This window comes from Stegostoma tigrinum, chromosome 33, assembly GCF_030684315.1.
Source record: "Stegostoma tigrinum isolate sSteTig4 chromosome 33, sSteTig4.hap1, whole genome shotgun sequence".
Lineage (NCBI taxonomy): Eukaryota > Metazoa > Chordata > Chondrichthyes > Orectolobiformes > Stegostomatidae > Stegostoma > Stegostoma tigrinum.
In genome coordinates this window covers 13759770-13785796 of record NC_081386.1, presented here as the reverse complement: position 1 = coordinate 13785796, position 26027 = coordinate 13759770, and the positions used below count along the sequence as shown (strand labels likewise).

Sequence of the window (26027 nt, the reverse complement as noted above, 5' to 3'; positions counted from 1 at the left end):
TACTGATGATAGAATACAGTTTTAAAGCCATTATTTTCATCTCCAGGAATTCACATTGTAAGATTGCACAATGTAAATTTTCCAAACTTCAGATTTAGGCATGACAGTTTTCTGTTTTCCTCTTTCTATTGCAGGTGACGTTCACGAAGAGAAAATTTGGATTAATGAAGAAAGCCTATGAACTGAGTGTACTGTGTGACTGTGAGATTGCTTTGATAATATTCAACAGTTCAAACAAATTGTTTCAGTATGCTAGCACTGACATGGACAAAGTTTTACTCAAGTACACAGAGTATAATGAACCCCATGAAAGCAGAACCAACTCTGATATTGTTGAGGTAGGTACCATACTGTGTAAATTGTATTCAATTTATATGTGATGTCCCAATTAAAACATTTACGTTTGCTTGCTAAGGGGCTCTTATTGGCTACCAGCAGGTTAAAATTACCAATAAACCATTCAGATGGTGGAAGTGCTCTAGAATGAGATCTGAATTGTGACTTTAGGCCAGTCAAGGCATTTTAATTTATAATACTACCCCCAACAGCAGCTTGGTTTCAACAGCCATGCCCAAGGTAAACCAGATGGCACAGATGTCTTTGGAACCAATGTAAATAGTATTGCTGGAGCTTAAGGCTACTTTATTCTGACTGCAGTAATCTGTGTTCCATTATCTGTTTGTACAGGCTCACAGTACAGTTCTACAGTCACTAGCCTATTCTTACCAACCGCAAACAAGACGGTAGTTACGGCAGCTGCTGAACAAAATTTTATTCGTTGACTTTTTATTAAAATGAAATATATGCACGTATGCAATATCAGTGCACAATTATGTTAATGTTCCAGTGTCAAGATATTTGGCATACATGTCTGTTTGAATCCAGAGTGGTGGACTATGGGGAATGTTCAGAACCTCCTCTTCATTTAATAACATAAATGCAGCACTTGATACGGAGATGTGAAAGTCACATTGTGCATTAAGATAGATTTGATAGGTATCGGATACATATTACAAATCCTTTTATCAGTAGTTGACCACTAGGATATAAGAGAGGAAAGAGATGAAAAGAAACAGAAGGATTTCAGATTAAATGTGCACTTGTGGATTGGGAACCTGTTTATGACGCTGCATGTTTCTTCTTGGATGTTTTGATCATTAGCGGAAGGGTGGTCCTACTCTGGAATAATATTATTCTGTAGTATATAGTAAGAAGTGAAAATGTGGGAAGGAACTGTGCTTCACTTGGTTTCGAATGATCTTATAGGAGGGATTAACTTTCTGTTTTGAGGGAGCTGTCTATAAGAACATATTATTATTGGATTGTCAGAAAACAGCTCCACAGGGAATACCACAAATTGGTATTCTTTTTAAGCTGAAGGAAATCAAGTAACTCTCAAAACCAAACTGAGTTTATTCGGTTGTTGTAATTTGAATAAACTGATTATTTAGGATTCTTTGATCAGGCAAATGTTGACGAAGAGAACTTAAAATTTGCTCTGGAATCCTTCAAAACAGCAGCAACCTTCTTCCTACGTGTGACCTTTTCTTCTGTCACATACCCGTGCAAGGAGCAAAACAATGCTTCACAATATGAAGCATGTCATTGAATTATCATTTTAGGAACAGAGCTACTGAGGGATGTGTGCACCGACATTGCTACTGCTTCAAAATCAGGCCAGTGAATCCTATATCTTGCATCAACACTCAATTGCTACTAGTCGCTTAAAAAATGAAAAATAAATCCCATGAACACGTCAGTTCAGTAGTAAGGTTCCTCTAAATTGGTTCAAAATGATATGTAGAAGGTTTATTCCTCAGTAGCTGCTATTCTTGAATACTCCCTGTCATTTAGTTAAATGATAATAAGCATTTGGTGTAGTACATTCCAAATAACAGTGCTGTGCCTTGTTTTTCAACTATCTGGACTGTAATTCTACTGTATCCTCTTCCTTCCTGAGGGCATTGGTTTTTAATTTAAAAAGAACTTGTTTTTGACTCTGTTTTCAAGTTTGTTTATTTTTATCCTTTGATTTAAATCCTTTTGTACAATGGACCTTTGCTCTGCAGAAAGGATGGCTTGCTGGCAGACTCCCAGACGCTTGGCTGTGTTAGTTTGGAAACAATTAGTTGAGCTGGATAACAGTAGCTTGCAGTGATTTCCTCTTTTCTGTTTATTTATGAAACACTTCTTCCTCATTGTCCTGCCTCCTAACTGTATAACTGAAAATGGGAACTTGTCATGAGGCATATTTGATGCAATCTCATGCCCAGTCATTGAATCCTAATACCAGTTTTAACCACACTTTTACACATATATGGACTAGGTTTAAAAAAGATGCACCTCTTTCCCTCTCTTGCCTCCTCAACAATTTCTGCCTACATAAACCTAGACCAGTTAGAGCAGCAAATACTGTAAGATGTGATAATCCCATTGCCAGTGTCAAATTGAAGCAATTTATTTTTTCAACGGTATGAACAGTTTAATCCCTAGACTCTTTGTCCAGCATCTCCATGCGAGGAAACCAAACATTATTTTTCCTCCGTGATAGTAAGAATTGCTGATGCTGGAGTCAGAGATAACACAGAAATGGGCTTTTTTTTTCTGAAGAAGGGTCCTGACCCGAAACGTCAACTTTCCTGCTCCTCTGATGCTGCCTAGTATGCTGAGTTCGTCCAGCTCCACACTGCATTATTTTCCCCTCCAAATGTTTCTGTGTGATAAATTATCTTGAGACATAGTTCTGTCTCAGTCAATGCAACCAAGTGAACAAAAGCAAAATACTGCGGATGATGGAAATCTGAAACAAACACACAAAATGCCAAAGAAACTCAACAGGTGTGGCAGCATCTTGAGAGAGAAAAACAGCATTAACATTTTGAGTCCAGTATGACTGGTCTCTGAAGAAGGGTCATACTAATCTCTCAGCGTTAACCCTGCTTCTGTCCCCACAGATGCTGCCAGAGTTGATGAGTTTCTCCAGCATTTGTTTTGTTTGAATACAATCAAGCAAGTTAACTTAATTCATGGAATGAAGGTTGTAACATACTCCATAATAATGTTAGAAATGCAAATGGAATATTGAGAGTATTCTGCAAGGAGAATAAAATGTAAAAGATTTTCTTAGAGTTGTGCAGGATATTGGTGGGACCCTGTCAGGGCAATGGTGTACTGTTATATCCTCCTTATTTAAGGAACAATATAAATGCATTGAATGCAATTTGGAGAAGTCTCACAGCACTGTTTCCTGGGGGAGGGTGGGTACAGTTTCTTTGTGTGGAAACGTCGATCAGGCTACTCTGTGTCCATTGAAGTTTAGAAGAACAAGAGGTTGTCTTGGTGTAATAATGTAACATGTAATATTCAGTGGAGGTTTGATAGGGTGGATGCTGAAAGGTGTCATCTTTTGGGGAGACTAAAACTACTCATAGGGAAGAGATTTCTTTTTGTTTTAAAAACTGAAACTGCCACTCCCATTTAAGATAAAGATGAGAATACTTTTCTGTCCTGAGTCTTTAAAATTCACTCTCTCGTAACTTAATGCTACCTCAGACACCTGTATGCCTGAAGATGCAATATTATATATTATTCAGCTGTGATGAGCTTCCCTTGATTCTCTGTACCACAATATCCGCATCTAATTTCTGAAGTTACTAGGGGTAAGATAAACATTGCTGCAAAAGGTAAAACATGCTGATGGAAGTAAAAACATTAGAAATCGTGCAGAATGCTGCATCATTAGTAAGTGTTGGGTCAGTTGCCTATCTCTGTCAATTGTATCCAGCTTTGCCACTTGTACTTTCAGAAAGGAGCTAGAATTTCCTCACGTTGAAGTTTATAACACCTCCCAATATTCCTGTTGTGTTGCTCCACTACTTATCTGGCAGATCAGACAAAAGCAAATTTTACAACTACTTCATTCTGTTTGATTTGGATTAATAATACCATCAATATTACTCAAGTCAACCCTAACTACCTCTTGCCCTACTTCAGCACTCTCCATATCTTTGCCATCCTTGGACTTTTTCTGCAGGGTCATTCTGATCTCTCTGAACTTAAGAAATCACTCGCTTCCCTATTCATCTGTTACCTTATCCTCAATGTTGACACAAATGTGTCACATTTTGTGATCTTTTTCTTTCCCAAGCTCTCCAGTTTTTCCTTGTCCTATCTCCACAAGATACTGCAGGTTAACATTCCTACATTCTCACTTCTGCCCTTTTTACAATGTTTACTCCCTCTCCCCCGTTTTTTTCAGCTGTGCTTCGCAGAATTAGGAGCTGGAGTAATAGCACTAAGTTTACTTTTGGAACTTGCTCCATAAACATTTGTTGTCTCATTTACAATTATTCCCTAGCCTTCAGTTTCACGTTTGTCATTCCCCAGTAATGACCTGGTGCCTGTTCCTTTCTTCCGCTGTGAAACAACATCTTGTAAACTTTTCCTCTAATTGCAGCTGCTTTTTGAATGCAAATGGATACCTCACCATTGTTGGTGAGTTACTCATTTCCTTGTCTTTCTATCTAAATTCTGTGTGTTTTTACTGACATCTCCGAATGGTCATTGCTGTTTCTGTGGTGCCTATCACAAAGACTATTGTGTAGCGGTTATTGATAAATATATGATTAATAGTGTCCAGAACCAAAGGTAGCCACCTCAAGAGGTGTCTTCTTTTTAAAGCAAATTTGCCTATTGGCACCTCCCTAACTCTTGCCCAGTGCTCAATCTCTCCTGTATGGGGTATTCCACCTTAGTCAGGATTTGAACTAATTCCAACTTAAGGAACATGGTGAACGCCGCAGGCCTTTGAAGAGTTAAATCAGGCATGATGTGGAAAATGTAAATAAATGATTTGAGGTATTATTCTCATAGTTGTACATCACTGGCCTGTAAACTTGACACTACTGTAGTCAAGTCTTCAAAAAACGGCTCAGTGGTTAGCACTGCTGCCTCACTGCGCCAGGGACCCAGGTTTGATTCCACCCTTAGGCGACAGTCTGTGTAGAGTTTGCATATTCTGTGTGGGTTTCCTCCGAGTGATCCAATTTCCTCCCACAGTCCAAAGATGTGCAGGTTAGGTGGATTGACCATACTAAATTGTCCTATAGTATTCAGGGATGTGGAAATTAGGTGTTTATAGGGGGATGGATCTGGGTGAGATGCTCAGAGGGTCGGTGTGGACTTGTTGGGCCTAGGGGTTTTTTCCACACTGTAGGGATTCTGATATCTATGATACGCTGCACTTCAACACTTACTTGTATAAAATCTAGGAGTGGACACACAATACTCCTACCAAGACCCAGCCTCAAGTGAACTTGGGGGTACACCTCAGCAATATTTTCAGATTAAAGTATTATAGACTTCATTTTCTGCAGGAGCTAATGCTGTATCAGTGCTGATGGCTTGCAGGTCTCCTGTAATGGGACATTTCTTTGAACCCATTCCTTTCCTTTATCTTGTCTTCATTGTATGGAATTTCTGATCTAGGGAAAAAAATCTCAATCCTGTTCTGTTGGAAGAAGAGAAAGTTCAGGATCTCCTGTCCTTCACTTTTTTTAAATCAAGCTTATGCTGCTTTGTTGGGTAAATGAGAACAAGAACTTCAAATGTTGATAATGTTCTCGAAGCTGTTATATTTCTCCCAGGTCAGGATGGGAAACAGTGGGAATCGGAAAACTGCGTTAGAATTTCCATTTAATTACCAGGAGATTGGATGACTGACAAATCGTTTTGTGAAGCTCTCCAGCTCTTAGTGAAAATTCACTCAATGATTTCATCATGTGGTTGTATGTCACTTGATGGTTTGTTTGGAATCTGTCATCAGATACTGAGTGACTGAGCAGATGGGGACATGAATCAACTGCGCCTGTTTTGATTTGTGAACAATACGTCATGTCTTGCTAATCTCATCAAGAAAGACAAATCAGGATATTTTCCTAAGGGTGAAAGATTAGGAGCTGTGGAGCAGCAAAGGGATTTGGGTGTTGATTTACACCAATCACTTAAAGAAAAACTAATGTACGGTTTCTGTGCAAGAAATAATCAGAAGCTTAAAATGCTGGCAGTTCTCTTGAAGTGGAAAGTGTAAATGAGGGAAGTGACAGTGCAGTTGTCTAGAATTTTGGTCAGGCTCCCTTTTGGTGTCTTGATGTTGTCCTTGGAAGAGCTACTGTACAGATTGGCTAGAGCAATTAGCAGGTTTAAAGGGATAAACTAAGATGATACATAAATGTGTTTGTCTTCGCTGGAATTTTATTGGAGGATGATCTAAGAGTAGTGTTTAAAATAGTAGAGGAGTTCAAATGGGCTGATGCAGAGCAGTTATATTCTCTGGAGGATTCCAGAACAAAATAGCATTGTCATAACATCTGAGTTTGCACATTTTGGACTCCAATCAGGATTGATTTTTCTCACACATGCCATCGGAAATCTGGAACCTGTTCTCAAAAAGCTGTGGATTCTGTGTCAGTTGCAATATTCATAACTTGGATATTGATTGTTCCCAGAAAATGTTATTGAAGGATATTGATTACGGTTGATACATGAAGTTGGGGAAAGGATCAGCAGTGATCAAAATAAATTATTGTGAAACCGGGTAAAGGGACTTTGGCCTGCTCTTGTTACTGTGTTTTTCAAAGCAATTTTGTCACTAGATGGGAATAATCTTTCAGATGTGGGGCTGAATTTATACCCCTTTTTTTTTCACTGTTTATATTTTTGGTTAATATCAGGGCCTGTAACAGACCTGGTGTCATCTGGAGAGTTCTCATCACTGTCACTACTAGAATTTTATTTTTATTTAAGCATCAAGTATTTTTCTTCTACAGAGTTGTGTTTTCTATTTATTAATTGTGAACATAGAGCAGTAGAGTACAGAAACAGGCCCTTCAGTCCACCTATGCTGACCATGATGCTATTCTACACTAATCCCATTTGCTTGCATGTGTTTCATATCCCTCTATTCTCTGTCTGTTCACATCTATTTAAGTGCTTCTCATTTCCTGTTGTATCTGCTTCTACCACTTGACGGTTCTAATCAAGCTAACTAACTAAATCTGGAGGTCTTAAAGACAGCTGGAAGAATATGGAGGTTGTTACCTCGAGGCTGTCAACAGTAAGTGCTGAGAAGCAGCTAAACCCTTCAGTATTTTGCCGTAATTTCAGTGAAAGGCATCTTTCTGTTTTGCTCTTTCTCCTGTGGTGTCTCTGGGCCATTGAGCAGGTGTGATCTTTGAGAGGACAAGCAAACAACCTACTCCCAGGTACGAGTCTCTCAACAAGTGTGCTGTGTGAGCCTGATAATTGTTCTCCTGGTGATCTCTGCCTCCTGTGAGGAAGCACCTGACCTCGACTTGGTGTTTTCCACGTAGCAGTATGACTAATCAGAAAATCACCAGGTTAGGGGATCTTGAGTGTGAAAACCACATCCTGCCACTCTGTGGTGTTATTTGTTGGTATTTTACTGTGCTACATCTGTAAATTATATATATTTTTAAATTACATTTAATGCCTATTGTACCCGCATCCCTTCAAGAAGTAGTTTTATTTTTATTCAAGAAGCTTCACCACTTGATCCAGTCCAGCGGTTTTCACCTCTCTATGTATCAGAAGGAGATGGTGATAGTGAGACTGTAGCATCTGGTGCATTGGCAGATGGAAATGCAGGACGGACTGTGGGTGGCTGTGTGTGTTTAGTTGCAGCTCGGCCTGTCAGCATTTAAAATGGCAACCTCAGGAGGGTAAATAACTGACGTTTGTTGTTGTGTTTTGTTGTTGGCCAGTTGGCGATTCAATATTTTAGATTTGTAAGGCAGTGGTGATTTTTAAGAAAGTGAGTTTTCTCACATGATTGCCCGTGGTTGCAATTCCTGACTGTAAGTTGCATTGTCAGAACGAGCTGCAGAGTAAAGGCAAGATACTTCCTCATGGGGAGAGAAAGTTGAGCCAAAGTCCCTCAGGGGCCACTCATGTGAACTTCCGTATGACTGGCCTGTCTGCTAAACAAGGCTGTCATGTGTGCCACTGAAAAACCTAAAGTACAATATGACGTTAGAGAAAGTCCTCTAAATATTAAGATCTTGGATAACAAATAGTCTTCTCTTGCATTTTTTCTGTGGATACCACAAGTTATTTGCGAATTTTAAAACCGCAGTGTGGGGGTGAATTGTGACAGATACCATCATAAATGTGCACGTAGCATGCAGTCACTGGAAGGAGGCAGAACTGGCAGCTTCAGCGTACTGATTTATCACTCGTGGTGCTTAAGTTTCAGATAACATCCTCTCTTAACCAATCAATTGAACAGGAAGGACTGAGGGCATAATCTCAGAGTAAGGACCAATCCCCATCCCCGTTTGATTTAAAGGAATTATCAAGTATTTAGTTTATGACTGGTTTCTTGACTGCTGTTAAGAGTCTACAAATTTTTTGTTGCTTTTTGTAATTGTTTGAAGTTTCTAGGAAGTCCACAGGGAGTGGTGTGGCAGGTGCTGAATGAGTTTTGCTGACTTCAAGCATCAAGGTACAAATGAATTGTTCCCATAAAGGGCTGCCACTGCAGCTGTGTCTACTGGGATACTGCATGTGTTGGAAATAGCAGCCAAGTGGGTGTAGAACAGGAGGAGAGGGGGACATTACAGCACAAGATATACGAGCAGGAGTAGGCTTTTTTGGCCCACCTAGCCTGGCTTGCCATTCACCACGTTCATGGATGATCTGCCCCAGACCTTAGCTTTCTCTTCTGTGGCAGTGCATCATAGTCCTGACGTTTGAAAAAAATTATCCATTTTTTTTTTGAACACTCTACAGCTCCTGAGATAATGCTTTTACTTTCTGGACCTTGTCTGGAAGAACCCTGCAAACTTGATATACAGACAGGTGCTAGGATTAATGCTGATCTGCTGAATGGTGGAATAACTGCACTATCATGAAGGAGCAATCCTTGCCACCGGTGAGTGAGGAAGGAGAAAGAGAGCAGCCAAACTTGAACAGGCCTATTCTGCCTGGGCCACCTGTGAAAGGTTTATACAAGAAAGATACAGTGTACTTGGGCTGGCTATAATGGGCATTAGCATGACCAATAATATGTGGCAGGCATGGGAGGTGCAATGTTGTTATGCTGAGAGAGGACACAGGTGGTGCGTGGCGCAACTGCTGCTCAACCAAGGTGAGACGTCAGTAATCTTAGCAATCTTTGGTTTCCGGGTCTGCTCTGAATCACTGGGCAATCTCAAAAGTGGCCACTCTAGTATTTATATTTTGTGTGAGGTTATTGAACTTTTTTTGGCATTGGATTTGACTTTGGGATTTGACACCTGGCATTGATTTTCACAGTTATCTGCTCACTCTACCTTTTGACTACATCTGTAAAGTCTCTCCCCTTCCCGTGAAGATTAGGACATCATTGGAATTATTCACATGCCCCGGAAAGGCCAACACATGTTCCAACCATGATGTATCTCCTGGTTAAGAATTAGATTACCTACGGTGTGGAAACAGGCCCTTCGGCCCAACAAGTTCACACCGCCCCTTGAGGCATCTCACCCAGACCCATCGCCCTATAACCTACACACACCTGAATGCTATTAGTATGGCCGATCCATCTAGCCTGCACATCTTTGGACTGTGGGAGGAAACTGGAGCACCTGGAGGAAACCCATGCAGACACGGGGAGAATGTGCAAACTCCACACAGATAGTCGCCCAAGGCTGGAATCGAACCTGGGTCCCTGGCGCTGTGAGGCTTCAGTGCTAACCACTGAGCCGCCCTAGTTTTAGCTTCTACTGGCAATTTGTAACTGATCCCCCAAAAGTGGTGAAGGTGACACAAGGAGTTTGCAGAGGGATATAGAGGAGTTAAATGATAAAGCTAAAACTCTATGCAAAAGGAGAAAGTCTGCATTAGGCTGAAGCACAGGGATTTAGGAGTCCTTGTTCATGAATTACAAAAAGGTGGTGCACAGGTTCAGCGGGTAATGTGGAATGCTGGCCTCTGTTTCAAAGGGAATGGAATACAAAATGGGAAAATCTTGCTTAAACTAGACAAGCAACGAGACAATCATAAATAGTTTTGGTTCCTTTATCTAAGGAAAATGTACTGAGATTAAAAGTGGTCCAGCAAAGGTTGAGTTGATTGATCCTGAGTGTGGAGGGGCTATTTTATAAGGAGAGATTGAGTGGTTTGGACCTACACCCTTTGGGGTAAAGTTGGGGCTTATCAGATCAACCATATTCTCATAGAATGGTGGAGCAGATGCAATGGGTTGAATGGCTCACTTCTGCCCCTGTGTCTTATGTGAATTATTTTGGGTGTCTAGCTGGTGCATGTAGTTGATGAACAGCTCGACTACTGCATGTTGTGTACAACTGCCACTTCTAATGAATAGGTGATGCAAGTTACATGCCTTCCAATTAATCAATTGCATATCATGATCCCATACCAATTGTCAGATGTTATTGAATTTAGCCCCCATTACTAATAATTGTGAAAACTACTTAATTGGGAATGTTTTAAAAAAAACACTGACTGATCTTGACAGGCCATGCCCCTCTGGTAGAAGAATTGATTCACTACAATCTGACTACATCATGTTGTTTTATTTTTAAATCAGACTTTTATTACAGTCTGAATGAATGCTATCTAAAAAAGCTGTGTTTACCATGATTGTTGGATACTGATGAGACTTTTTACTTCTTGATTAATCTCTTTCCATACACCTGCTTCAAAAATAGCAGGTGACAGTAAATCAACACCCACATTTGTTCAGTAGATACATTGGAACATATTCTGTACTCAGGCTGTTGCTCACTGTAGTTGTTGAATGCTAACCCAAACTTTGTTATTTCACCAATGTATGTGTAGCTATGAGGGTTCAGTTGATGTGAAATGCAATTAACTAAAACCACAAAATACTAGATTTTGATTTTGGAAACAAAATTGCAGAATAAAGTCATTTTGTAAAAATAAAAAATGCTGAAGATGTTTGTCTTCTATAGTCAGCATATTGAGTATAGGAGTTGGGAGATCATCCTGCGGCTGTACAGGACATTTGAGACCACTTTTGGAGTACAGTATTAAATTCAGGTCTCCCTGCTATGTTAAGTTTGAAAGGGTTTAGAAAACACTTGCAAGGATGTTGCCAGGATTGGCGGGTTTGATCTATAGAGAGAGGCTAAATAGGCTGGGGCATCTTTTGGAGGCTGAGCATTATTTTATAAACCTCCATAAAGTCAATGAGGGGCATGGATAGGGTGCATAGCCAAGGTCTTTTTCCCACGGTAGTGGAACCCAAAACTAGAGGGCATAGGTTTAGGGTGAGAGGGGAAAGATATAAAAGGGACTTAAGGGGCAAACCTTTCTTGCAGAGGGTGGCGCTGGAATGAGCTGCTAGAGGAAGTGGGTACAATTACAACATTGAAAAAGCATCTGGATGGGTAGATGAATAGGAAGGGTTTTGGAGGGATATGGCAAATACTAGCAAATGGGATGAGATCAGTTTAGGATATGTGGTTGGTGTAGATGAATTGGACTGAAGGGCCTGTTCCTGTACTATATAACTCTACGCCAAGAGACATGGGATGAATTTTTACTTTGATACCTTCAAACAGGTGTTAGTAAATCAGTAGCCTGCTGTATGTGCCCTTTGGTCTTTTTATTCCATTGAAGTAAATGGAAATAACAAATAGGAGAGATGAAACATAAACCATTGCTTTGATTATCACCTGTTTTAGATTGCTGTGCAAAGTCAGAGCTAAACCCTAGGAGCCTATACAAAGCCATAAGGAAATGTTTCATGTGTGAAGATCAACTGTTTTATCCATTCTGACTATGCATCATGACATTGTTTTCCATATGGGAGGAGGATCTGTTATTGAGCAGTGGAGATTTTTACACAAGTAGCATAAAATATCAAGGAAATATGCCGTAGAGGATAAACAGGTGTAAAGTAGTCGTGCCTGTATTTTCTGTGTTTTGCAGTGAATTTAGACATTACATCATTTGATGTTCATGACTAGTTTAACTCAGGTTATTACTCACAAGCCAGAAGAATCACTGTTAGATAAGACTTAAATGTTTATAATAATGTTATATATTATTTAAAGGACAACCTTTTTTTGCAATAGTAAGTCTTCCCATCTGTTAAGTCCAGCAACAAGTTAGAGGAGTTTATCGGTGGCTTTTGGAATGTTACATTCCTTTTAATAAATGAAGAATTGGGCAGATTTTCCAATAAATATTACTCTCCTTTGTACAGAAAAGATTCAGTTTTATTGAAATTTGAATTTCCAACATGCATTCCTGGATAAAGATGGTGATCATGCCTTAAATTATTTTGTTTTTTGAAAATATGCTTGTTATAAACTCTGAGTTTTTAACCTGATTAAGGGAAGGTGTTCTTTTTTTTGTCCTGCCATCCTTTTTGCTACCTGTACGTGTAGCACATGTAATCCTACCCTCTTTCTTTCACAGATGTCGCCTGACCTCTGTTTCCTAATAAATCAGTGTCCATTCACAGAACAGCTGCATGACTCAATGGGATAAGACTTTATATCAGTTATTTCTTTGGTTAAAATTGAAAAATTCTAATCTAAGAAAAAAATGAGCAGAAGGGAGCTTTCATCTCCTACTATGTTTGACGGTGCCTAAAAGCCCATTTTCTAAGGGCTTTCAAGATTGACTTTGAAACCTGTCAAGAAGTACAGGTATTACTGCATAATCCGTCATCCTGGGGATCAGCCCTTTGTTGGACTGGAGACTTTCTGGGACTGTGGGAGGTAATGTATTAGGGCCAGTATGGGAATTTTTAATTCCCTTTTAACAAATGCTGTACACCATGCTGCTCACGACCCTTCTGCATTCTAGTATTGAAAATAGAACCTAGGTCCCTCAGAGACCACCCAACACAATGCCACCCTGCCCCACACTCACACATTCACAGACACAGACATTTACACACACAGACAGACAGACAGGCAGACACACACACACACACACACACACACAGACACACACAGACATAGATACACACATACACACACAGACGCAGACAGACGCACACACATTCACACACACACACACACACACACGCAAATACACACAAAAGACACACACAACCACAAACACACACACACAGACACACGAGCGGGCGCACACACACACACACACACACCGACACACACACACACACACACACACACACACACACACACACAGAGGGTGCATACATGAGGATCAATGGTCGGCACAACATTGTGGGCTGAAGGGCCTGTTCTGTGCTGTACTGTTCTATGTTCTATGTTCTATGAAAGGATGAACTTGTATAGGCACCAACTGCTCCAGAGGCAGTAATTCCTGTGTAAGGTTGAAGCACTGGTTCTATATCCCTCGCACATCCAGCTGTGAGCAACAAGATAAAGTCTTTTGCTGAACAGTCAAAAAGTATGATCTGGTCTATTCCTGACAAAAAAGAATCACTAAAATAAACATCACTGTGGACTGGGCATGTGCATGTCATGACCTTGTTCCATATAAGTGACTTTTCATTGGCCAAAGCTGGAAATCAAACTGTGTACTGCAAGTGCTGGATGATAGACATAGCTAGGGAATGCAGGATTAAGAAGGTCCGTATTTTATCGGCTACAGTGTGTAAATCAAAATGAGGTGTTGTATGCTGGATAATATTTTCCAGAGTTACTTAGTGCTTTTCCCAATCTACTTTGCAATCCCATCATTAGTTATTTTATTTACAGCAGAAATTTCAGATAAACAGTGTGCCTTAACATAGCTAGTGTGATTTCAAAATCCACACCTCAATCTCTGTCCTTCCTCTTTACCTTTAAACTGAACATCAAAAATAGCAACTGATGCAAGACAATTGACATTCATTTACTTGTTATTTCTTTGATCATTTGATCATAACTTGATCATTCTTCTTTCTGCCAGTTACTTCTACAATTAATCTAAGAGTTAGGATCCTAATGTTTGACTTCACTGCTGTAAGAAATTTGTTATGGTATCTGACCCTGAAAAAAAATTAAATTTGTTTATTCCACATCTGTGTATCTGTATTTTCTTCGTTGAGTAAGCCATAGTGTCTTGATAGGTATAAATAGCCCTTTGGTATGAGCATTTACCAATACCTTGATGAGCAAAATTCTTAACTACCTTGTGACATTCTCCTTGGCAAACCTATGACATCTCTGCCCCAGATATGTTGTACCATGTGATTTATGTTCTCTGGGGTGTTTCTGTAAGCAGTGCATGTAGGTGGCAGTGGTTGGGTCGTCTGTTTGCATTGCTGTCGAAGAGATGGCTCAATGCATTTGTATTTCAGTGCAGGAATAATACTCTGCTCAATGGCCTTTGCTCATTGGTGTTTCTATTGTTAAAAATAAATGATCAGGGAAAATATAAAGGCAGTTTAGTGGATCATATGAATTTGCTCAAGTTTTAAGTCCAAGAAATGTTGATTTTGTAAGAATTTAGATTCGTAGCTTTTTAAGTCGGTCCTACTATTGAAACCGGATTGCTGACTTTTAAGACACAGAAAATATTTGGATGTGAGTGCAGTGACGATGGTTTGCATTACACTAATAACAAATATGCAGTATAAATAGAGCATTAGAATAATGATTATATTAAATGTTTGAGTGGTTGATTTGTTTTGGAGCTTTTTGGCAGAATGTATGTTTGAATACTTAGTTTGTTTTCATGTCCGTGCAATTACCAGACAAGATAAACATTTCAAGGTTGAAAAAATGTGTATTTAGTCCCAGCAGTTCACTTTGACCAGGCACAGCAAAGGATCTGACTACATCACCTTGAGTTCAACCAATTCTACAACACCAGATCTGGTCTGCATCCTGTGCTTTTATCAAATTTTTCCCTTAGTTGTTGAGTGCAGAAACAGATTGATACTTAATTCCGGGAATACAATATGGATCACAATGTGCGTATCAACCTGGAATTAATTATTCACAGCTGTCTTTTTATAGAAATGTACACACATTGTATCTACATTCATAATTCAGCCTGACCCAGTTGCTGCTAATTCTGGCTACGGTCCAAAGCCCCTTGGAGCTTCCAGGATTTAACCATCAGTAGCTTTCATCTCCAGTGTAATATGTAACATGTCGGTCGTCCTAACGTTTGTACGAAGGGTGTGTTCAGTAAAATGCTGAGTGGATTTTCTGAAATCTTTCATTGAGTACCTGCAGGAGGTCAGAGGGATCAGTTTATTTCAATATCATCATCTGCTCCAGCTTACCTAAGCTGGTAAATAATACACTGGGAACAGCTGCACTCTGACCCTTTTTTCCTTTTTGAACTAATAATAAATGGAGAAAGTCTCTTGGATTACATTGCTGCTGTTTTACTGTCAGGAAATTGCAGCTTGCAATTTCGAAAATGTAGAATTACGTAGGACAGTAGGAAAAATAAAATATGCTTTGAGCTCCTGCATGCTCAACTTCACTGTTCAGCTCAGGATGTGAACTGTTGTATGTTGATGTTATCTGTACATCAACAGGGAGTCAGTGGTAACCATTGACAGCCATTGACAGATTTCAAGGCATTGATGGACTGTGGCTGCTGTGAAAGTTTTTTTTTGTGATGTCAGCAATGAAATGGCTTACGGCATCCTTGCCATTTGAGTTTCTTTTAAGTCTGCGTTAGTAGACATGAAGATGCTAATCTTTGACTCCTCCTTATTCAGTACACACTACATATTGGAAGTTAGGATCAGTCAGCTTGTGTTCTGGGATTGTCATTGCAATGTTTTCTGATATGACAACTGCCACGTTCAGATGACATTGGATGACACTGAGCCATCTGTTAGTTTTATTCTCGTGCCTTGCAAAAAGGCCCTGAGCACAGTTCCAAGCAGCAGCTTGTTATTTTTCCATAACCTTGGGTTAATGTTCTGCCCTAATATTACACACATCATGGTGTTAGGAAGAAACAGAATCCATAACTTTTTCTCGGTACTATCCAAAACGTAAGACAGAAGAAGGGAAATGATATGAAAGTCCTTATTTGGAACTACCTTCTGACAGGTGCCACTTGGTCCTTTCTTGGAGTACATTAATCAGTTCCACCTGCAAAACTGTATTAACAAGCACTAATGGGAGAAATTTACTGAGAATCCAGGTTCTACTGGAGTCATCTAGTAAGGGCATCGGTTTGCTTTTGACTAACCAAGTACTTTATCTAGCAATGGAATATCTTGCTGATTTATGACGTGGATTAATGACTTGATTGCTAGACACTTTAGGTTTTATGTGGCTTTAGCAGTGCCCAACCTCTACCAGTAGGTTTATTCATTGCTTTACGAGTGAGCAATTCTTTGATAGCTTGTGTGGATTCAGTTACTAAAAACTGATCTTCATTTGCAGATGGATTGTCTTCTTTCCAGGCTCTAGCTAATGGAGCTATAATATTGAGTGGAAGGACTTGACACAGCAATGTTCAGATCTTTTTCTGCCACCTCCAGAAGGATACCATCAACAAACATGTCTTCTCCCCTGCACTGTCAGCATTGCACAGGGATCATACCCTCCTTTGAAATCCTCGTCCAGTCTTCCATTAGTCCCAACTCTTCCTCACCACCCCGTAGCGCCTTTCACAGCAATCTGCCAAGATGTAACACATGTTCTTTCACATCCTCCTTTTCATGGTCCAAGTTGCCAAAAATAATCATCCAGGTGAAACTACACCCTGCTTGTACTTTGTTCAATCTTGTCTCCTGTATTCACTGCTCACCATGCAGTCTCCTTTTACACTGGTGAGACCAAATGCAGACAGCGTGACCAAAAAGAGACCTCCATTCTGTTTGTGAGAGTGTTTGCAGCCTTCCACTTGCTTGCCCCGTGCTATCATTTATGTCCTACTCTGTTGCTACTGTGTTCTAATGAAGCTCAACCTGAACTCGAGGCACAACATTTCGTTTTCTGTTCAGATGCTTTACGTCCTTTCGGACTAGATGCTGAGATCAGCAGCTTTAGAACACAACCCTCATCCTCCATTTTGATGACATTAACTCCCTTGCCCACCACATGGCGTGTTTATATCCTGTTGGCTTTGCTCTCAGTAGAATGGATCTTTATTCCTTCTTTTCACACCTATCATTTACACCTATTTTGCATCTCCACTCTTCCTTTTATGATTACAGCTCTCATTTTGTCTTTGTAGTGGGCACCCTCCTTATGGGCCCTACTCACTACTATGCCTAATTGGTCAACAGTATAAAATCCGTTATTTTCCATCCCCTTTCCCTTCTGAACAACAGTTGTATCAGACTTTGAACATTAACTCCTTCTCTGTCCACAAACCTGTTGAGTTTCTCCAGCACGTTTTGCCTTTATTTGGATCTCTTCGTCCTTGCTGTCGTGTGTCATAATTCTTATCCGTGACCAACCAACATCAGTTTGCTTGGAGTTGGGATTTGTTCCTCTTGCATGTAGCAGTTTGTATCTCACGTGCCATCGTGATCTTTAACAGGACACCATTTCTTGTTCGAGTGTTTGGAGACATTTTCACGTGCAAACATTTATTCCAAAGTGGTGATCTCCGTTTCATCCTACAAATAATGCCGCATTCTATTTAGTGTGAAAATCTAAAGTTTTGTTGTGTCTCTAAAAAATTGCTGGCTTCATTTTAGATATCCTTGGAAGAAAAATATCTATTAACAATGCTTGCGCGTCTATTTGAGAATACCCCCTCATGCCATTACAAAGCCTAACAGCTTAAATTTGGATGATGCAAGTGGTTGATTCCATCTGAATTGAATGTGTCCTAGCGATGGACTTGTAAAGGAATTGTTGGCACTGACTTCATCAAATTACCCCCTGTAATGACATCATTTCTCATTTGTGGTCGTAAATTTCAGCAAGCAATCTAAAGTAAGTCAGTGAAATATGTCATTGAGCATGACATGATGTCCTTGACTTTATTAATCAGTACTGTGATTTTACAGGAGACAAAGTAAGCAGGTCAGGGTAGAAGCATTAGTGCAAATAATGGTTTGAAATGTGAGCTGGAAAGAGAAAGGAAACTTTTGGACCTTGGAGTTAAATCCCAAGGAGTACATAAACACAAATTTTGTGCTATAAGTATCACATCTTAGTTTCTCACTGTGAAATAGATGGTTGAAATTATTATTGAAACGAATAGCAGTCAAGACAGTGGAAAAAATTCCTAATTAATGAATGCATGAACAGTTTGACCATTGAGAAGGGAAAAATTGTAATTAAAAACTAGACCCTCAAAAAACGCCAAATTCATACAGAAAATCTATTCTATTTCCTAAATCTCAGGATTTTACAGTCAACACTAACATCCTCCATCTTGCCAAATTTACAAGATAGATCTTTATTTGCTATATTACGAAAATGCCAATGGCATGCAATTTTGTTATCAAAAGAAAGCGACATGGGATTGTACACGTAGCGGGAAGAAAAGTGCTTGACATTGCCTTCCATTTTTGTTTTCAGAATGCATACGAACAGTTTCACAACTAGTTAATATTTCATATTATATACCTATTTTAAAAAGACCAGTCATTACAATAGGACTGCCATAACGCTAGAATATAAGGAAAAGTTTTGCAATGCCACAATCATTGTTCATCTTTTAAGCTTGATGGTTACAATTTATGGTTATAATGATATTTCTTTAACTTCACTTTATTTTGTGGAATCACATGATTCGACTTTTGCGCACAACTTCTGGCTAGTCTCGTAATTTTGATGTTATGGTTTGCAACCTACAATGCCGTGTTTACTAGCATGAGAAGGATAAAAGCAGAAGTTGCTGGAAAAGCTCAGCAGATTTGGCAACATCTGTGGACACCAGAGTTAACATTTTTGATCAAGTGGCTCTTCCTCAGAACTCCATTTCAGGACAGAAGGCAGCAACTCAGCCTATCGCGCACATGTTCTGAGGAAGGGTCACTCGGCCTGAAACATTAACTCTGATTTCCCTCCAATGGATACTGCCAGACCTGAGCTTTTCCAGCAATTTCTGTTTTTGTTTCTGATTTACAGCATCCACAGCTGTTTCTTTTGGGTTTTATCGTTCTCAAAAACACCAAACTCCACAAGAATGAGCTTTCGTGCTTTTATTAGTTCAGAGTTTAATGAGTAAAATTTTTTTTGAAAACAGTTACTTTTCAACAGTCCTAATTGTCTCAGTGAAAGCATTATGCATTTTAAAAATATGCATGTTCACAGTCAGGGTAAATTTAATCATATGTAATGTTTAGGCAAGAAACAATATTATTTTGATTATCTTAGTTAAACAGTGTGTAGTTAAAACAGTTCCATGACACAAGTCATGATTTTGCAATCAGCAGCAAAGGGACAATGTTTGCTGCTGACCTCAAGGAAAGCTGCCATAAAAATCGAGTGAGCTCTGTGGTATCAATGAATTCAATTTCATTCTACCGGCTGAAAGGATTCTCTGGCCTCCAGAAATAGTGAAGCCATCAAGCAGGCCAAATGGTCAATCACAGTGGAAAAGTTTCCACAGACATGAAAAGAGATTTATAATATTATAGTTCACTTGTTAAAATCAACTTACAGAAAGTGAAAAAATGAAATATGTGTGGGACTTGGGTAGACGGAGAATCATCACAAAAAACCTTTAAAACATTTTTTTTAAAACAAAGTAGCACGAAGGAATGGTGTTCAGATTTCTGATATTTTTTCTGCACCAAGGAGGTTAGTTAAAAGTAATTATGACACTGAACATTAGATGTGATTCCACAACTGGACAACTTTTGCTGGATAATCCAGAGTGTGCAAATAATTATGCTGACCACCAATTTTGGACTTTCATTGGGCTCACTGGTGTGGCACACTTTCATGTACAGATAACCACACACTTTATTACATCAGGCCGTGTTGTTTACACACAAAAAGCAATTGCTCACAAAGTGCAACTGTTTCATTCTCTGGTTTGCTTCTCCTGGCAAAGCCCTAACCAAGCAAGATAAACCTGCTTTGTTTAAAATTTCAATATACCTTAGATTTATTTTAACCATCACACATCATTAACTGGTATATTCCCCCTTGACAATACATCTGCCAATCAGAGTTTACTTGACAATCAATCAGCACATTCCTCTTGTACCGTGTAAATATTGATTTCTCTTTGGTGTTTGTTTTGAATTGTCATGATGAGTGCAGGAGGAAGATCCTCCAACAAAATGCGTCCCATGTTTCAGCAAAATTTGAATTATGAATTTGTTGATTCACAAGTAAGATGAATTTTGCAGCTAGAATAAATTATTTAAAATAGGAATTGAAGTTTATGTCAAATTACTGATTTTTCTGTTGTCCAATCTGCAAAGCCTTTTCCAGGGCTGTGGAGAAGCAGGTATCCTTACAGCATTCTTCAAATTTCTATTTAACTACTCTTGTTTGGAAGCCAGAAGTTGCTATTAGTTCACTTTAATTACAGTTGCAAAATTTGGGCCGTAAAATACTGATAAATTATGTTTGTAATTTTACATTTTGGGATCGTTGTCGCGTTTGGGTATATTAGTTTCAATATATAGAAGTATTGTGAAGTGTTTGGAAATATGGATTTTTGATATGTTTATTAGTATGATGCTATTCATTAATGATCTAGAAGGGGCTAATACTGCAATGAAAAAGTCACTGTGTTACCAGCTGGGTAATGTCGTGTTAAATACCTAATATATAAATGCTTCCTGCAATTGGAACTGAACCTTATTATGTAATATTTATGAATATCATTAAAGCTGCCATTTCATATTTTGATAATGAAGGCAAATGGGACACAGCTGCTATTACAAGCAAGTCACATAAAACTTTGTAATTAGTTTGATTGATCAATTAAACTCTAAATGCGAAATGAATAAAAATTAGAGTGAAGCAACTGACTAATTACTGAAACCAGCAGAGGAATTTTAACCATAACTGCATGTGTAAAGTGCTCAGTAGAAATTGATAATTGTTTTATGAAGAGATTCTAGAAGCAGCAGTAGCTATGTTGTCAGGATTACAACATGCTATGCAACAGTTTGATAGGACCTGCGTAAATGCAGATATCCACTGCTGTGTAATTAAACTGCTGTGGAATCTGTGTCGTGAGATATGTGAGGAAAAGACTGGTGGGGAATGGAAGCTCAGTCTCTTACCATTCGTCGAGGCTGCTCCTTAAAAACAATTTGTTTATTTCCATCAATTCTTCAGACTAGCATCTCTTGCTTTCTGATAGTTTCATCTTTAGCCATAGTAAGACATCAATGTTTCATTAATTGATTTGGTAATAAATGGAACTTGTATCTCATTGTGGTGAGACGTTTCCCAGTGAGGAAGAAACATGCTAAGAGGTGGCTAAGACAACTGTGGGTAACCAATAAACTTCACAGAAGTTAGTGGTATGCCAGAAGATTGGGAAAGTTTTTGAAGACTAACTAAAGATGACCAAAAAAGAATAATAAAGAGGAAGAAAGTAGACTTTTTGAGAGTAAACTTGCAAATAATATCAAGATAGACAACAAGATCTTCTTTTAAAAACCTAAAAAAGAAAAGCCAAAGTGAACAATAGCCCTGGAGAATGAGGCTGAGGAAATAATAATTGGGAACCAGGAAGTGGCAGAAGAGTTGAATAAATATACTGCATCAGTCTTCACAGCAGAAGACACTGATAGAATTCTGAAATTATTAAATAAATATGAGAGACAGGAAGTAAATACAGTAGCTATCACTAGAAAAAAACTTGCTGGGTAAAGTAATGAAGACCAATAAGCCCCAGATGGGATGCATCCAAGGGTATTAAACGATAACTACAGAATTAGTGGCTGCACTGATAGTAATCTTTCAAGATTTGGAAAAATCTCAGAGGATTGGAAATTTGCCTATGTAACATCTTTAAAAAGGGAAGGAGACAATTTTTAAAAATAACTGTAAGCTGGTTAGCTTAACAGCTGATGTTGGGAAAATGTTTGACCCCACTATAAAGCTTGTAACAGAGCATTTAGAAATACATCACATAATTGAGCAGAGTCAATATAGCTTCGTGAAAGGGGCATCATGCTTGACAAATTTACCAAAAGTTTTTGAGAAAGTAACAAGCAGTATAGATAAAGGGGACGAAGTGGATACAATGTATTTAGATTTTCAGACAGTGTTTGATAAGGTGCCATTATATTAAGCTTCTGAATAAGATAAAAGCTCATGTTGGAGGTAGTATGTAAGCATGGTTAGAGGACTGGCTAACTAATAGCAGACAGAGTTAAGGGGGCATTTTCAGGATGGGAGTATGTAACTAGTGCTGTGCCACAGGGATTGCAGCTCACAGGGGCCATAATTATTTACAATATATGTTAATGATTTGGATGAGCAAACTCAATGCACTGCCCAAGTTTGTGAAAGATGTAGAAATAGGTGGGAAGCCAAGTAGTGAGGATGACAAGGGTTCTGCAGGGGGATATTGACTGATTAAATGAGTGGGCAAAAAAACTTGGCAGATGGGCCAATGTGAGGAAAATGTGAGGTTATGCACTTTGCCAGGAAGAATAGAGGAGCTGAATATTATTTAAATGGAGAAAGTCTACAGAAAGCTAAAGAATAGAGGGATTGGAGAGCCCTCATTCATGAATCACAAAATGTTAGCATTCAAGTTCAGCAGGTAATAGGGAAGGCAAGTGGAATATTTAATTTTATTTCAAAAGGAATGGAATAGTACAGTAGAGAGGTTTTGCTAAATCTATGCAAGGGGCTAGTCAGACTGCAACTGGAATACTGTGAACAGTTTTGCACTCCTTATCTAAGGAAAGATGCATTGCATTGGTATTGGTAGTGTTTGAGAGAAGGTTCACTTGGCTGATACCAGGTGTGAAGGGACACTGTTATGGGAAGATGTTGAGTATGTTTGGCATGTATTCATCAGAATTTAGAATAATGAGAGGCAAACTTATTGAAACATAGAATATTCTGAGGCGATTTGACAGGAAAAAATGTGAAAATGACTTTCCCTTTGCCTTCTCGCTTCTGGGCCTTCCACAATCTCAGAATAAAAAGTGATCAGAGATAATGAGAACTGCAGATGCTGGAGAATCCAAGATAACAAAGTGTGAAGCAGAATGCACACAGCAGGCCAAGCAGCACCTCAGGAGCACAAAAGCTGACGTTTTGGGCCTTGACCCTTAGGGTCGAGGCCCGAAATGTCACCTTTTGTGCTCCTGAGATGCTGCTTGGCGTGCTGTTTTCATCCAGCTTCACACTTTGTTATCTCAGAATAAAGAGTTGCAGATTTAAGACAGATGGGGAGAATTTTTTTTTTCCTTCAGAGAGTAGTGTATCCACAGAAATTCTTTACTAAGGGCTGTTGAGGCTGGGTTGTTAATTATGTTCAAGGCTGAGGCAGACAGATTTTGAATCTGTAGGGGAATCAAATGTCATGGGATAAGGCAAGAAAGTGATATTGAAAATGATCAGATCTGCCATGATCTCACTGAATGGCCTACTTCTCCTTATGGAACTGAGGTCATAGAGTCATAGAGGTACACAGCACGGAAACAGAGCCTTGAGTCCAACTCTTCCAAGCCGACCAGATATCCTTTATAAACCTAGTCCCATTTGGCCCATATTCCTCTCAGTCCGTTTTATTTATATACCCATCCAGGTGCCTTTTCAATGTTGTAAGCGTCTCCCGCACTTCCTTTGGCAGCTCATTCCATATATGCACCGCCCTCTGCGTAAAAATGTTGCCCTTAGGTTCCTTCCATATCTTTCCCCTCACACCTCAAACCTATGTCCTGTAGTTTTGGCCTCCCTCATCCCAGTGAAAAGACCTTATCTATTTGTCGTACCCATATCCCTCATGATTTTAGAAACCTCCAAACGGTCACCCCTCAGTCTCTGAAATTTCAGGGAAAATAGCCACGGTATATTCAGCCTCTCCCCATAGCTCAAATCCTTCAACCCTGACAACATCCTTGTAAATCTTTTCTGAGATGTTTCTAGTTTCACAACATCCTTCCAATAGCGGGGAGACCAGAATTGTATGCAGTACTCTTAAAATATAGTGAATATATTCCGTAGTTTACTTTTCTCTTTTTCATTTGCCAAATAGTTTGATCTTCCAAAATATCCCCACGAATGGCGTATTATTGCGAGACCTAGAGCAGTTCAACCAATACCTCATTTGTGGTCAAGATACCAGGAGGAAAATGCTGCTGTTTATTATATTACTCCTTGGACCTTTTCATTTATAGGTGGGTTATCAGTTCAAACTGTACTTAACCTTCCTTTTAGAACAATTGTGATCAATGCTCCTTGGAACTATTCTCCTCAATTTTAAGTTCCAAAAATACTGTCTTCCATGCCATTCTGCTTTTCTCCTCCAATTATGATGAGTATTAATTTCAACAGGTCTCATTTCACATATTACTATCACTTATCCTTTCCTGACACACACAACCTGTTGACCTCCTTATCTCATTGAGCTTTCCTACCTTGACATTGCTGCTTTTAAAATTAAATCTTGGCTTTGTCTATGGTTGTGACATTTTTTGCAAGAGTTTTTTTTGTGGGAGGAGTAAAAGGGTGGAGGGAAAGTGAAGAGGTGAGAATAAGATTTACTAGTCTTGAATACTTCAGCACTGATTGGACGATCAAAAGGAAATGGAAACAGCTCATGTATTGAATAAATCTATTTTTAAAATTTGAATTGTTGGCAACGCAAATGAAATACCTTATGTTTTAGTTGCCAGTTACATCAAGTTACTTTCTTGGCTGAGTGAGTTAGTCTTGGCCAGGCTATTGTACTTGTGGTCTTATGTAGCCATTCTATCTCAGGAAAGAAGACAACTGACATCACCTCGCTCCATTCACCTCATATAAGTCATCCTGGCATTGACAGGGGCTGTGAAACAAATCAAGAACATTTTTGTCCCATTCCTCTCCTTCAAATCAACCTGTTGGACTATAATCTAGTGTTGTGTGATTTTTGACCTTGTCCACCCCAGTCCAACACTGGTACCGCCACATTAGAGGAAGAAGCATCACTTTGGTACTAATAAATAGATGTTAAAATGTAAAAAGTCATTCCAATTATGGTATTATAAATAAGCCTACAATATAATGCGTCTTAAAAGGAAGTCTGAAAATGTGCATTTGGACTTCTTTATTTGACTGGCCTTCACCGAGGAGGTGGTCTCATGGTATGTGAGAGTATCATGGGTGCTCGAAGTTCATGTCACATTCCAGGACTTGATGGCTAACGAAATTGTGTACACATTGTAAATCCCATCCACATATACCATAGAGGCAATAAAACTGGGAGAAATTCCTGGTCGATCATGTGATAGAAAGAAAATTGGAGCATGACCATCACATTCTAGGCTACAGTATGCTTGCAAAAGTGTGTATTGCTATGAAGTCCTTGGGTTGGTTCAGTTAGCTGGATGGCTAGTGTGGTTCAGATTGAGGACAACAGTTCAGTGCTTTATTCCTAATCTGGCTGGGGTGAAGATTGCAGCACTCTGTGTCTGACTTGCCTTTTCGCAGAGAAATCAAGAAAAATATTCAGTAATTCAATCTGGAAGCTTGATCCTAAATTTTGTCTGGTTTCTCAAAATGAATGCACAAGTCCTTTTGACAATGTTTTCCCCTCATCCACAGGCTACTCAGATTCCTTGGATTTTGGTTTACGGAATATTTTGCATGAAGCTGACATTAACAAAAAAAACAAATCAGGTCACACAGACTCTACTTACATACAGGCCAGAGGTCAGTCTTGTTATGATGGTGCCAAGTTACAGCACTGCCTCAGTTACATTGTTTTTGTTCCCTAGGTCCTAGATTTGTTGTCCTCTGTGGTTACTGATGTGCAATATACTTGGAACCAAAAAGGAACAATAAAATCAACAAGCACATGTGGTGCAAAGCTATTTAAACTTTATTTTGGATACTCATAATGGTTTTGTAGCCTTACATCAGACTTCATAAATATTACCTTTGTAGTCACAGTTAATATCACTATCTGCTGTACAATAC

General features: G+C 39.1%; 1 protein-coding gene across 14 annotated transcripts in view; it reads left to right on the top strand.

The window, feature by feature from the left end:
- Positions 1-26027, top strand: part of mef2aa (myocyte enhancer factor 2aa) — a 221331-nt gene that overhangs the window by 95632 nt on the left and 99672 nt on the right. For all 14 annotated transcript variants that reach the window (XM_059639317.1, XM_048562659.2, XM_048562664.2 and 11 more), the window contains one exon: positions 135-338. In XM_059639317.1, coding sequence (XP_059495300.1) covers positions 135-338 — 204 coding nt within the window. The remainder of the gene's footprint in view (positions 1-134; positions 339-26027) is intronic.